The sequence below is a fragment of the Beta vulgaris genome, chromosome 2, assembly GCF_026745355.1.
Source record: "Beta vulgaris subsp. vulgaris cultivar EL10 chromosome 2, EL10.2, whole genome shotgun sequence".
In the NCBI taxonomy this organism is placed as follows: Eukaryota; Viridiplantae; Streptophyta; class Magnoliopsida; order Caryophyllales; family Amaranthaceae; genus Beta; species Beta vulgaris.
The window spans coordinates 47,935,268-47,949,751 of record NC_079203.1 but is presented as its reverse complement, the minus strand read 5'-3'; the positions used below and the strand labels follow the sequence as shown (position 1 = coordinate 47,949,751).

Here is a 14,484-nt window from a genome sequence, read left to right as displayed (position 1 = left end):
GTATATAACACCTTAGAACTAAATACATCGCGAATTTGATAAAAAATAGCCTTAATAAAAAACTTCATCTGAAGCAATACAATCTGTGAGTTCCCCCTGATTCGGCTTAACTTCCGTTGATGCATAGTCGTTTGGGTGAAAATACTTCCGTGGTCTTCTAGATTCTTACAGAGAATAGTGATTGTTAGATCTTCCTTCTTCATTAGACGAACAAAAGAAGAAATGGAACATCCTAAAATAAAAATGGGATATACTTATTGGAAGCAATTAAAAAGGTTTATGGGGCTTACCACCGGTACGAACACCAATGGAAGCCCCTACAAAGATTCACAATTGAGACCAAGAAGAAAAGTGATGAAAAAACAAAGAAAAGAAGAAAGAAGAAAGAATGAAGGAAAAACCTTCAAAAAAGAAGAAAAACCTAACGACGGAGGTTAGGAAAAAACCCTCCCAAAGATAAACCCTAGAGAAAAAAAACCTCCCAAAGAAAAACCCTAGAGGGAACTAAAAAAATGTTGACGTTTAATTTAGTTGTAAGTATGTTAAGATTAATAGGACGAAACTTGTAATAGTAGTCATTATCCTTACGGGAGCTAATTACAAATTAGTTGAGGTGTTGAACAATGAAAAATCACTAACACATATTGACATAGTAAATGGGAAAATAGAAAAATATCAGAGAAGTAAAAGAACTAGTAGTATTGCTAATGATCTATGTTCATAATGAAAAATCTATCTTCATATACCAATGCCTTGCAAAGCTCAATTTGAGACTTAAGGTACCTATGAATCTATACTAATATATTAAAAGGCGTGCGTAAAGAAGGAACGGTGCCACGTGGCACTCTCCCTAAGGGGGTTTAACTCCATGTAATTCACACACAATAAAAAAAGTTAGAAATTGCATAGTATAGGGTTTGATCATAGGACCTGAAGAACATATTTTAAAGTCTTAACCACTAGACCAAATAACATTTAGTGTTATCATCTTAAAGTATAATATTAATAATTGAAAATTTTCCTTACCCGGGGCATAGCCCGGGCCTAATAACTAGTTGTATAATACAAAGGAGTTGGGGTTGACTAAACCGGTGAGTTTTACTATCTACCTTATTAAAGTTTAAGTTACCTATTTTTTTTACCTTCTTATGATAGAATCCCACATATTTTCATATCTAGGATATAGATATACAACATATATCGTTGTTAAGAGTAAATTTCTAATTATTTAGCTCTTTCGATTCAAATGAGGATAAGAAATTAGAAATTTGAAAAACAACCGTTACATTGGGTTCTCCTATATAATGAAATGGGACCCCTAGAAAAGCGCGTTTAAAGGGAGGGAATTCAAAAAAGTCACTCTTTCCAACCTTTTCTATCTATAGAAGTAGTATCCTAACCATTTGCTTGTGTAGGGGAAGGGAGGTTGGGGCCTTGGGGGTGTATGGCTTGTAATGGACTTGTGGGTGGGGATATATATGAAAAAATGGAGATCTGACCAATTGCTAACCGATGAACTAAAAAGTGAAAACACTACACACCCAAGTAGTATATTTTACTTTATTTTTGAAAAATATAGTTAATATATAATAAAATAATATTTCTTGGATTTATTATCTACAAAAAAAAAGTATATTAAAAAATGAACACGCTTAAATAGTACTCAATTTATAGGTTCGCCCTAAGACCACCAAAAACTCAGATCGAGGGTTGTTGACCAATGCCTTCAATATCTATAGCAGTTGGACAATTATTATTATTTTTTATTAGGAAAGATAATTAGTCTGACGACCAATCCTTAGATTATTAGCCCGCTTAGCATATCAGTTTAGAGGGTGGGTACAAGGCTAAACAACCTAGAATAAATGCCCCAATATATTATTGGGATAAGGATTCGAATCTTATACAATGCCTTGAATTTTGAAATTTGAATCCTAGTTGGACAACTAGTATGATACCAACTTGTAGAGTTCTAGGTACTTGAGAGCTAAATTTGATGAAAGGGCTCAATTTAAGGTACTTGTGTTATTAAAGTACACAAGATTTATCTAGTCAGGATCTGACAAGGAGTACCCAAAATGTAGATGGGCCGAAACTCAAGTTTGTATGCCAACATGGCCACTATGCCAATCACAGGTTAGCCCATTGGACAAAATTCAAAAGAAATGGGTTTGGTCTTGTAAGTTGTAATCCCGTTTAAATTCTGCTTCCGTCACCTTTAATAGACATAAAACCGGTAAAAGGAGGGCGTGATTTTATTAAATCAAGTTTCATCAAAGCTGATTTTTATTATATGTATTGATTATAATGTGTGACTAAAACTCATTAGGGGGTGTTTGGTTCACTAGTTTTAGGTATGGGTTTGGAATGAACAAACCCCATACTTACTGTTTGTTTAACTTATTTTTAAATTTTAAACCCATACCTCAAATCCATAAGGTATGGGGTTTAGAAACCCATGAGAGGAGGTGGGTATGGCTCATACCTTACCTCTAGATATGAAATAAAAGAAGATTTTTCCATTCCTAAATGAAACCAAACACAAGGTATTAAGTATCAAGTTCCAAACCGATACCACCTTAGTTTCATTCCTGATTCCAAACCCATACCATTATATGAACCAAACACCCCCTTATTGTTTGAACTCTGATAGGGAAAGATAGCTGTCAAACCAATTAAAAATAAGGTTCTCTTAAGAAAAAAAAAAAAGGTTAGAAGTCGTTTGAAAAAAAAAACGTTTGATAAGATTGTCTAGCAGAAGACAAGCTCTCGAGAAATACTCCTTTCGGTCTTTAATAGTTTACCCCTTTTTTTCAGAATTTTAGGAGAAATAATTGGGTCATAAAAAGAAAGAGAAACTATTATTTTATATTAAAGTTAGATGTATGTGTGATGAAAAGTTAGTAGTCCCATTTCAAAAATTGAAACAAAAGAAAGGGGTAAACTAATAAGAGACATCCGAGAAAGAATACTGGTAAAATAATAAAGATCGGAGGGAGTAATACCTAAAGTAATTGTTTTAATTGCAATTTATTTTCTTAAGATGAAGAGCAAAGCAAAGCAAACCTAAAGAATAAGGAACCAGCCTAAAACAAAGCTGAAAATCATAGCAAACAAAACAATGAGAATGCTAATAATGATTAATAAGCAATAGTATCAGAGTTACAGCAAGAATTAGTTATAATCCATCCTTGAAGGTTTCTTATGACCACCTTGGCTTAAGCGCCGTTTGGTATACAATCTGTGCTTACGTTCCCTACCATAAATTACCCAGAAAATGAGAGAAAACATAACTGCAAAAGACACCATAACCAGCCCTGCATACACCCATCTACTGTATCGTCGAAGTCCAGGGCAATGATCGCTGTATATGCTCGTGAACGTCTCCCTGACAAACGAGCAGTCTTCTAATGCAACAAGGTCAGGACCATAGTTGTACAAGCCATAGCTCACATTCACAGCGGTAGCAATTTGGCCATACATAGCTGGTGTCAAGCGCCCTGTAGTAAAGCATATCCCATTTGGATCAACCTGGCACACATAGTTCCCCAATACCTGCAGGATGAAGAACAGTCATTCAGAGCTATTAGCTGTACGAGGGTGCGTTCTTTTCACCTATTATTATCTAAACATGTTTGAACTTAACTAATTTGTCCCTAATCTGAAGTTGCTAGAACTTATTCTGGTTTTGAGTTGAACTTAAATAGCCCTTGTCGACCTCAACGTTAACTATTAGCTTTTAACTACTGATTTTTCCTGTAATAGGTGAAAATAGATGAGCATATTAGAGCCTTAATATGAATTTGATCTACCAAAGTTTCACATTTTTTTTGAGTAATCAACTAATAAGGAGACGGCCATCAGATTGCTTCGAATCCTTAAAACCTTTATATGTTATAGACTTCGTCCTACAACATCCACTATAAACTTTGCAAGCTACTCAAAACTTCAACTTGACAGTGCTTCATTTAGGAAGTTCATCTCTAACCCCATGGAGGCATACAATTTGAAGCTTATTTTCAGTAACGTACGTGTTTAAAACCAAAGGTTTCTAGATTATAAAAGTTGGTACAAGAAAGTTTAGTTGAGGCATTAAGGGCCTGAATGAGGAAGGCAAAGAAGCAGCTTAAAACAGAGGGGTGGTTAGCCTGTTACCTGAGTAGCATTGTTCAAGTTGACTTCACCACGAGCACATGGACGGTCCAATAAATCAACTTGTGAAAACGGATTGCAGACGAAGGGCAATAGAGGACCAGATTGGTTGTAATAGAAAGGTCTAAATTGCGGGCCAAAATTGATGTTCGAAACATTGGATATGACTGAGTTAACCAAGTCCACAAGCTGAGAAGTAACCTCCTTGCTTCGTTTTAATGTTTCCTGTGAAGTAGCAGGGTCGACACAGGGAAGTATCTCGTCTAATGCTGTATGAGCCGTGGGGTTCTCAGTCCATTGGCGCATAGCCATACAAGTATCTCCTGCAACACTGGTAAAAAAAACAAATAAACATTGGCAAGGAAAACAACAAAAGAACTAACAAGATAAAAAGTATATTTACAACTCAATACTTACTTGTGGAATAGGAGGAATACACCACACAAGATGAATGTCCCAGTAACCAGAATCCATCCAAAAACCACAAGCCTACAGCAATTACAATATGCCATCTTATAAGTGTCAATACATATACATAGAATATATTAGTGTGTGCTTAATCATCAGTAATAGCAGTATATCTAAAATTTTCGCACTCACGTGTAGACGAGAACTTGCATGCCAAACATCGAAAAGACTGAAACAACGAGATCAGGCCAAAAAAAATCAGCATGTTAAGTTTACGAGGGACAAAGAAAAAAAATTCAATATCACAGTAAGCTAATGGCTAAAGTGGTTTACCGAATCCCAGAAATGCTAAGAAAAGCATGATGGCTGCAACTATGATCAGGGCAAGCCTCCTACAGAATTTAGGAACACCAAGCAAGCATGTTCAATCTCAATTGTGCAATTAGATGCGCAAAATACAAATTCTTGGGTCAGACGGTCTGACAGAGAACCTTTGAACATTACAAGTTGAGCAAAATATTTAAAAGCTACACTCAGGACAGAAACTTCTTCATAACTTACAAGGAATCTAATACATCTCGTATGTCATCAGCAGCGTCAGTTGATTGATGATCAAGTAAGCTAGAAGAAGCAGTGATTTTCATGTCGATTTCATCAATGTCGGTCTGCACATTAGAAGGCAAGAAAATGTTTTGTACCCCTATCTGCTTTGCTGAGGAAAGATAATCAGACACATTGTTGAGCTTCCAAACAGTTGTATCAGCTTGACTTTTAAGATATTCCAATGTTGATATGGTACTACGATGAAACTTTGCTTGTCCAGTATATAAAACAAGACATCCTATACTGAAACCAGCATGAATATTAGATTAAGAACATGTAGAAAAATTGAACTCAACTATTTTGATGCTAGTTTTGAAGAGAAACAAGAGAGCATACACTGCAGCAAGCGTGAAGAGTATAAGAAGTACGAGTGATAAAATGTAAGCTACACGTGAATAGCCAAAGCGTTGCTCCCTTCGACAACAGAAGTGACAGAGAGAAATGATTAATAGACACAGCCCAAATACAAGGAACCAGGTTAAGGAGATGATGAACAGCGGAGCAGCAGAGAAACCTGCAGACTGCATTTTAGCAAAGAAAAGAGGAGAAAATCTTAAACTGGAAACAAAGATCCCATATCATTAGAAATTATGATTGCTTATTTCGACTAATATCAAAAGCATATTGACGAATGAACTCAGGATCTTATTAAACATGAGACCTGGTTATTGGACGAGTCAAGCCAATGGTGACTGGTGAGCCACCATAACTCGGCCCATGCGGGCTGCAAGTTAAGGTCAGTAGAGGACCAAGGATATATACCTTATGTATCCTATGATTGCTATCTCATTATACAGCTCAGAACCAAGTTTTTTAAAATCAAGTTAGTTCTGCATGCTTGATTGGAACGCTATAGATACAACATGCTAAGTTTATATAATGCATTTTCTTGCCATGTCAATCATCCAAATTTCATTTATATCCCCTTTTTTTTTTATGGGTTCCTATTAACTAGGGGCGCGTTTGGTTCATATAGTGGTATGGGTTTGGAATAAGGAATGAAACCAATGTGGTATAGTTTTGGAACTTTATACCTAATAACATGTGTTTGGTTTTATTTGGGAATAGATTTTTTTCTTCTATTTGATACCGAGCCATATCCACCTACCCCTTGGGTTTCTAAACCCCATATCTTATGGGTTTCTAAACCCCATATCTTATGGGTTTGATGTATTGGTTTTAAATTTGTTGATTTTGTAAACAACTACTAGGTATGGATTTTGCTCATTCTAAACTCATACCTTATACCAGAATCATATGAACCAAACGCTCCCTAACTTACACGCAAAATCCCCCAAGAAGGAAATTACAAGGGAAATAAAGTATGCTTAGTCCTTAAAAAAAACTTTGATTTTGCTCAAAAAGCTGGGATGATTTAGTGTACCCTTTTAAACATATTTTTGTGCAAATTTCTTGGCAGAATATATAGGACATCATTTAACGCAAGACTACAAAGAGCTTTTATTACAATACCAATATCATGTAGCACTTCACAATCTTTTCAAATGTGGAAGAACTTTAATGATTAAACATGGCATAAAGTTGAGAACAAAATTCATAAAAAGTTCCTTTTATGTTTATCAATAGCCAGGGATTACAATCCACATACTAGTTTGAATCCAATTAAGGACTACTCCTAGATAAAGATGCCGTGGCCCATGCCAAGACGAAGGCTTAGCCAGGGCAATAACTCTGTTACAACTTACAACCCATACTTAAAACTAAGGCCAAGGCTCGGTTCAGCTCAGCTCAACCCATGGGCTCGCGGAGACATACCTATACTTTGAAATCGTAATTTTCATTTTTTTCGTGCTAAAATTTGTACCTCATACGATGACACGCTTATATTTCCATAAAATACAGCCCAAAACATCGGCTACCACATCTTACCCGTATCGTGTCATTTTGGGTCGGGTCATACATGGTTTGAACCAGTTTGGCCTAGTACTATCTTTACTCCTAGGAGACAAAACATGTATTCAAGTTGTTTAATAATCTCCAATCTCCCTAAAGTATGCCACAAATTTATGTCAGGTTGTCACCATTAGCTTAAGTCAAATTTCTAGCCCCACCACTCATCTTTTGTTTTTACCCCTCTCTCTTCTAAATGTTTGAGTAGTAGTTTAAAGCTTTAGAAGCTACACTCAAAACCTAGTTTTGTAACTTTTTCATAGTAGTATAAATTAGACTGGGACCGAATTCGTGAAAGATGGAGAATTAAGACTCATTTCAAGCAGAAAGTTCACATTTAGCCACAAACAATAATAGAGATTTGTGTGAAATTGAGAGTTAAGAGTTAAAACTATAATCTTAGGTTAGTAACCACGACTACAAAATCTTTGTGCTATATTAGTAAAGACATTTCCCTAATTTTGTTCTCTCTATGTGAAAGGCACCATATGGTACTTTTGCAAGTTTTTGTCTCTTCTGCTTGTGAGAAACTACCTTACTTTTTCGATAATTTTTTTTCCTTCTTTCAACTTACTATCGCATAATTTTGACATTACTAACGCTTAGTATCTTAATAAAAAATTTTGAAACTACTATAAGATAAATCTAGCAACAAAATTCACAACTTTTATCATCTCTACATGAAATAATAATAAAAAGATTACCGCTAGAGCTTAATGTATGTTAATATATAATATAGAACAAGATAAGGGTTTGTTTTCTTCGGCATAAAACAGCTGAATTAAATTGAATTGAATTAAACTGAAATGAATAGTGATATGTGAGAGTAAAAGTATTGTCCAGAACTGAACTGAATTGAACTGAAAATAAGTTGGGGAGAACAGGTCCTAAAAGTAAAAATGTTTTGAGTAAAAAAACAAAGGTAAAAAGGTAAAACTCAAAATGACAAAAATGTCCCACACCATTATTTACCTCTTTCTTCATGCTAAACCATTCATTCTCAAGAATCTCAACCCACATAAAAGCCAAAAATGGAAACAAAAAGTGTCAGAAACAGAGATAAGAAGAAGATAATATACTTACAGCCCAGTAATGACGTTCACTAATATTCCAACCACCATTATAATACTTAAACCCATCAATAGGATCTTTTCTATGTGTTCTTCTTGGAGCCAATATCAACAATGAACTCTCTCCTCCATAACCTCCATAACCTCCATTTATATTATTCCCTTCTCCATTTTCTCCACTACTATAACTTGGACCTTCTGCAAGACTTCTACCCTTATTACTGAGGAAAATTCCCATTTCACCACCATAATGATGATAATTTGCTTCACTTTCACCCCCTGAAAAACATCCACATTGGTTAAACAAAAGAAAGGGCTTTTAAAGTCCATTCGGCATCCTTGTAAGTTTCCAGTTTAGCCGTACTTATACTAAACATGTTAATTTTGACAACTGACAAGTGACAACAGAAAACTGGAAAATACTACTTTTTCTTTTAAAAGACTGAAAACTGGAAACAGAAAACGAATGAACGAGCCATAAGTTGATATACTCGTATCGGATCCTCGACACTCGAATATACGTAAATAAAAAGTCCAAGGCTTGGAACACGCGTACCTGGGGTAGGGGGGAGTGAGGTGGAAGTAGCAAGTGCAACTGTTAGAGTAAGTAAGTACAAGTAGAGTAATGTGGGGAGTAGTTGAGATGAAGAGGGTAATTTACTACTGCTTCTGCTACTCGAGTAGCTTAGCATTATGAATTTATGGGTTTTTTTTTTCTTTTTTTATATGAGTGTGGAAAGGAAAATTTTAGTTGTAATGGAAGTTTTCGGCTTTTAAACTCTGTTGTTGAGCAGAGAAAACATAGAGGGAAAGGAATTGGGGTTTGGGAAGAAAGGTAAGAGTGTAGAGAAGTGTGAAGTGATGCTGACAACGGTTCAAAGAAACGATAATCGATAGAGTAAGGGGGAACATGAGCCCCACCAATAAGAACAGTCTTGTTATACTAAAATACCCCTTCCCAATTTTTAAATACCCTTTTCAAATTTGTAATCAACGATTAATGTTGCGTTTTCTTTACCTTAATCCTTGTTATTACAATAGGTTAATAAATTAAGCTTTGGGTGTCAAGTAGTTCTTGTCCCGGACGGTACGATCGAATTATTTACCAACGTGTATTTGAAGTCTTAAAAATAGAAACAGTATTTTGTCTTTAAATGATTTTTTCCTCACAAAACAAACATGAATATTGTAGGGTAGTTGGTTAATGCATTAACATATCAAATGAAAGGTTATATGGGTTCTAATCTTAAAACACATTTTTATTGCTTAATGTCTCACTTGATTGGGGGAAAGTTGGGTTTTAAAAGTTTATAGATTCAACTTAGAGCATCCGTCAATGTGACATGAAATTAGTGTAAAGGATAAAAAACAAAAAAAAAAAAGGTATTCCCATTATGAACAGTTTACAAAATATATTTGGTCATATGACGAATAAAAAAATTCCATGAGAAATGTAGGTCTCCACCAGGTGATATGAAATTGTGTAACAATATATATTTGTCCAATCAAAATGACTATATTTCAACATTAGCAAAGTCTAAAAAAAAGACGTTCTATAATTGTAGACTTTCATTGTTTTTTGTTTTACATATTCAATATATTAGTTAGTGTTGTTCTATAATTAGTTAAGATTAATTGAGCATTATTTTGGTTTTTAATATAAATGAGGAAATAATTTTTTTACATATTTAAAATGTCAAATACAAAAGACAACCTGAAAAAATAACTTAAAACAACATAGCATTTGGAGTAATTATTGTATCAATTTTAGTTTGGTTCTTGAAATTTATTTTGTTAGTTTTCTCAAAATGACTTTTCTTTCTTGCACTTCCTCTCTTTGTTTTTGAACCATACGGGTATAAAATAACCAATGTAGTTGTAATTGATGAACATCATTCTTCTATGATTGGTTTTGTAGTTAAGATTTTGTTTACAAATGCAGTAGTATTTCCATAGACTTCTTGGAATGCCTTTCTTGCATCTTCATTGTATTGACTTTTGAGAATGAGATTGTATAACTAACTTTCTCGCGGTTTCATATTGCCATGCGGTTACATTGGTTTATCTATTCATTTTTCTTTTCTACACTTTCCTCTTTACATATAATCCACCTTTTGCATATATACTTATGTAGTGTTTTTGTGATTGAACGCATATGCATGATTCTCAAGGCATGAAAATACAACAATTCTAGCAGCATAACTATTACTTCATATTATTTAACCATTATGAATAAATTAATAACTAATAACATTTAGGTATTAGTTATACTTTTCAAATAAAAAATTTAAACTTTCAAATGCAAAAGTTAAGTTTTCGGTACCAAAAATAATCTGATCTGTTTTTTCGACATTTTTGCGAGTGCAAGTTATCATTTAACAATGGACAATATATATTTCAATTTGTGATGAATATGTGTCAAACTCTTCATTCACTTCAAACATGATAAACATCTTACCAGGTGAAAAAATAAAGTAAGTGTTTGTGGACATTGTCATTGCAAACTCGTGCTCAAATATTTTACTTGCATCTAAATTAAGCATCCAATGCAGGTTGTATGTATAGAATGAAGGAGGAAAACCATACAAGTTTTTGGACGTCTCGGTGGATCGGAGAAAAAAAGAACGAATGTTTATGTGTGATAATAAAATTAAGGTTAATAAAATGCATTATAATTTAAAATATATTATAGCGTTTAACTAATTTATTATAGCGTTTAACTAAAATACTCTATTGTCTTGATTGATTTGCATACAAAATTACAAACTTGTAGGAAAATCTGGTTGAAAAGTGGAGAACCGGGCCACAGGGGAGTATTGTGGGTCCCAATAAGTTGGAAGACAGCTTTTGATGCGGCTCGATTTCCAAGAGTTTGTGTCTTTGTTGACTCTAATCTCCATCCTTTTACATCTAACAACAAGCTTAAGCCCGTCAAAAAAATAAAAATAAAACAAGCTTAAGGCCTCAACCCAAACAGTAAACTGGGCTGGACTTTCAGAAAGCCCAATTCCACATAACTCGAAATTGGGCTAAAAAAAATTTCGTTAAATACCCAAAACTAGGCCTACCTCTATCAACCACTATAAAAATAAAATCTCTCCTTTTCTCACTTCTGCAACTTAGGGTTTTTGCGTGCCGTAATATTATCTCTCTCCTCTAAGAGCTTCACCAAACCCTAGCAAATTAGCAATGGCGGAACAGGTTTTTTTCTCTCTCCTCTTCTTCTATGTCGTAATGTTAGGTTAATTTTATATCATTCGATTCTTATCTTATTCTCTATTTTTCATGCGATTTTAGACTGAGAAGGCCTTTTTGAAGCAGCCAAAGTTGTTCCTTTCGTAAGTGATTGTCTGGAATTATTTTGTTCTTACCTTTTTAAGTTTTGAAGTTTCTGTTTTAATGGTGATTGAATTGAAATATATATTTGATTTGTGAAAATTTGCAGTTCGAAGAAGACAGGGAAAGGAAAGAGACCAGGAAAAGGAGGCAACAGATTCTGGAAGAGTATTGGATTAGGGTTTAAGACTCCTCGTGATGCCATTGAAGGTTTTTATTTTTGATTTTTTAGTTAGATCTTATTATTCTTATTTTAAAATTGATTAATGTTTGCTGATTTGATTTGATTTGATTTTTGTCTAATTTATGTGCTTGAAATTTATAATACTTCGACTTTATATGGTTTCTGATTTGATAATGTAGTGACGTTGTTTAATAAATCGAGTACTCCATCTGTAACGAATTACTAGCAACAATCGAATATTTTACCTCACAAATAATATTATGTTACGGAGGGAGTAATAGATTTGGTGGGAAGGGAGTTGATTATCTCGGTGGGTTTTAAATGAATTTTAGATTGACTTCTTTGGTAAAGTAGTGGAACTGTAGTTGTGCTTGTTGATTTTGTGTAGTGTAATATGCAGAATATATCCAGGAGAGATAGTTGTTGTTGCTTTGTAGGCTGTGAGTGTTGTGTTATATGTGTGGGTCTGTTTGTGTGTGAATTTCGGTATTGTTTTTCGTACTTCATGGTTAGCCATATTCGGGTAATGATGTTATCAAGAGTTTGCAAGTTTAGCGAGATTGTTCTTTTGGATTTTTTTTCTGTCTACCTTGTGCGTTTCGATGGCATTACTTGCTGGTGGTTTTCATAAAGATCAGGTTCCTGCTGTCTCACATGACTCCGAATTGTTCACTTGCCACATTTTACCCTGAACACTTTAGGATAACTTCAGTCTCCGGATATGACAGTATACTACACTTTGTTTTGGTCACAGTTATGGAGGGTCCGGAAGGGGTGGGAAGGTGGAAGGACGGGATGTAAGAGTGATTTTTACTTTTTCCTTTGAATCTTCCAACAATGGAAGGAGTTTTTTATTTGTCAAGTGAGGAAGGAGTTCTTATTTATTTAGTGGGGAAGGAGGACCCTCTTAGTTCCCTACTCAATTACACTCTTTAAGGGTGTATTAAGTGTATGTTAGTAGTATGTTCTGTACTTCTACCTATCTTTGAAATCGTGTAGCACTTGATTCATGTATTGCTCATTTGAGATCTGGTATTGTATCTATTGATTCTGAAATCTGTAAGGTGTATAAGATATTGCAATGTATAGTATTATTACGAGTTATGCTGTAAGGCTCCTTTTTTTTGTTTCACGATCTGTTTCCCAAGATGCATATGTTGCATTCATTTTTGTAGATGCAACAAGTTTTCATATTTCATCCTACTCTTTTAAGGAGCACTTATCTGAAAACGACTTATGGGATGCTTTGTGTTTATTGATATAGGAACATACATTGACAAGAAATGCCCCTTTACCGGCTCTGTTTCTATCAGAGGCCGTATTCTAGCTGGTACCTGCCACAGTGCTAAGATGCAAAGAACCATCATTGTTCGCCGCAATTACCTGCACTATATCAAGAAGTATCAAAGGTTGGTCTTGGTTATCTTCTTGATCTCTGATTAATCTCTCTTTCCAATTAGAACTGATGTTCGTATTTTGAATGTATCCTCAGGTATGAGAAAAGGCACTCTAACATTCCAGCCCACGTATCACCTTGTTTCCGTGTGAAGGAGGGTGACCATGTGATCATTGGCCAGTGCAGGTCTGTCCACTCTCATCCTTTTGTAACCGTCAGCTCTACCCCCCCTTCCGGAATTATGAGATCTGTTGCTATCATTTGAATACTCAGAGTTGCATTGAACTGATGTCTTCGTATTTATTTTGTGCAGGCCGATTTCAAAGACAGTGAGATTCAATGTATTGAAGGTTATCCCAGCTGGAGCAGCCACTGGTGGCAAGAAGGCCTTCACTGGAATGTAAACCTGATTTTGGCTCCTTCCTACTTCTGAGAATTTATAAAAGCAGTCAGATGAAACCATTTTAATGTAATTTTCATATATGCTTGTAGGATTGTTTCTATGATTGGTTTTTAGGATTTCTTTTTGTCAACTCAGTTGCTAAATTTTGATACTACCGGCCTACTTTCATTTCACATCAATTCCTGGCTGCATTGTTCGTTTGAGCTTTGGTTCTGAGAATTATCGTAATTGCAAGGGATGTAGCCTAGTCTGTTATATTTATAATGCCGAGTTAGGGTTCAATTAACGGAGGATAATTTCAATCAGAGTTGATCTAATGTTAAGTAGCATATTGACAATTTGGTTGGTGAGTTTATACTCCCCTGAGTCGATTTCCCTTTGTGTGTTTGGAACATGGTAATTAGAATTTAGATGAAGAGTTCGGAGCCCTGCGCTTAAAGTTCAAGAAAAAGATGCTGGATAATATTTCCTGGTTGGGAGAAACTGTAAAGCTGAGGAAGTTAGCGTGGAGAGCCATACTCGTATCTTTTTCTAAAATTTTTATATAACATTAAGCATATTTAGGCTAGTTTTTAGAGCTATTCCAGTTGACAAGCCAGTCTGTCACTCTATTTCCATCACGAAGAACATTTCACTATCCAATCTGATTGAATAGAACTAGCCCATCTTCCTCAAATGGGATGAATAAAGGGGAGCAAGACTGAAGTAGTTTAACACCAGTGTAGACTTGTTTTCTTTTCTTAGTTTTATCGTTGATGTTTTTTAGAGTGTGTTTGATATGGAGAAATTTGATGCAGACAGTAGGAAACAAATTTAAATAAGCGTTCTTATTTCTAATCGTTTGGTATGAGTATTAAGTAACAAATACCGTTCTAGGAGGGAAGCATAATCCCCCATTTAAACTAATAGGAGTAAAGTACGTTTAATCCCTCAATTATAAACTTCTCAATTGTTTCCCTTCTACAATGTTACCAAACAACTATTAAAGGTAATAATTATTATTTCGATTTTCGATCTTTGT

General features: G+C 34.8%; 2 protein-coding genes across 2 annotated transcripts; one reads left to right on the top strand and one right to left on the bottom strand.

The window, feature by feature from the left end:
- Positions 1 to 3,122: 3,122 nt before the first annotated feature.
- LOC104882940 (hypothetical protein) lies at positions 3,123 to 9,191 on the bottom strand. Its single transcript, XM_010667376.4, has 9 exons — positions 8,701 to 9,191; positions 8,158 to 8,423; positions 5,500 to 5,684; positions 5,122 to 5,406; positions 4,894 to 4,952; positions 4,753 to 4,789; positions 4,570 to 4,641; positions 4,156 to 4,483; positions 3,123 to 3,555 (listed from the first exon to the last, which is right to left on the bottom strand). Exons 1-9 carry the CDS (start codon positions 8,834 to 8,836, stop codon positions 3,175 to 3,177), a joined length of 1,749 nt encoding a protein of 582 aa, XP_010665678.1. The 5' UTR covers positions 8,837 to 9,191; the 3' UTR covers positions 3,123 to 3,174.
- A 1,994-nt stretch (positions 9,192 to 11,185) lies between these two features.
- Positions 11,186 to 13,666, top strand: LOC104882949 (40S ribosomal protein S11). Its single transcript, XM_010667385.3, has 6 exons — positions 11,186 to 11,345; positions 11,442 to 11,482; positions 11,590 to 11,690; positions 12,929 to 13,073; positions 13,157 to 13,246; positions 13,374 to 13,666. The coding sequence occupies exons 1-6, from the start codon at positions 11,334 to 11,336 to the stop codon at positions 13,462 to 13,464; spliced, it is 480 nt and encodes a 159-aa protein (XP_010665687.1). The 5' UTR covers positions 11,186 to 11,333; the 3' UTR covers positions 13,465 to 13,666.
- Positions 13,667 to 14,484: the final 818 nt, after the last annotated feature.

Excerpts from the sequence above, each read along its gene's own strand:
- LOC104882940 (XM_010667376.4), bottom strand. The coding sequence starts at position 8,836 with ATGCTAAGCTACTCGAGTAGCAGAAGCAGTAGTAAATTACCCTCTTCA. Across the intron at positions 5,407-5,499 it reads CTCTTCACGCTTGCTGCAGT|TATAGGATGTCTTGTTTTAT; the intron begins GTATGCTCTCTT and ends TGCTGGTTTCAG. Across the intron at positions 4,953-5,121 it reads CGAGATGTATTAGATTCCTT|GAGGCTTGCCCTGATCATAG; the intron begins GTAAGTTATGAA and ends TAAATTCTGTAG.
- LOC104882949 (XM_010667385.3), top strand. Across the intron at positions 11,691-12,928 it reads TCCTCGTGATGCCATTGAAG|GAACATACATTGACAAGAAA; the intron begins GTTTTTATTTTT and ends TTATTGATATAG. Across the intron at positions 13,074-13,156 it reads TATATCAAGAAGTATCAAAG|GTATGAGAAAAGGCACTCTA; the intron begins GTTGGTCTTGGT and ends ATGTATCCTCAG.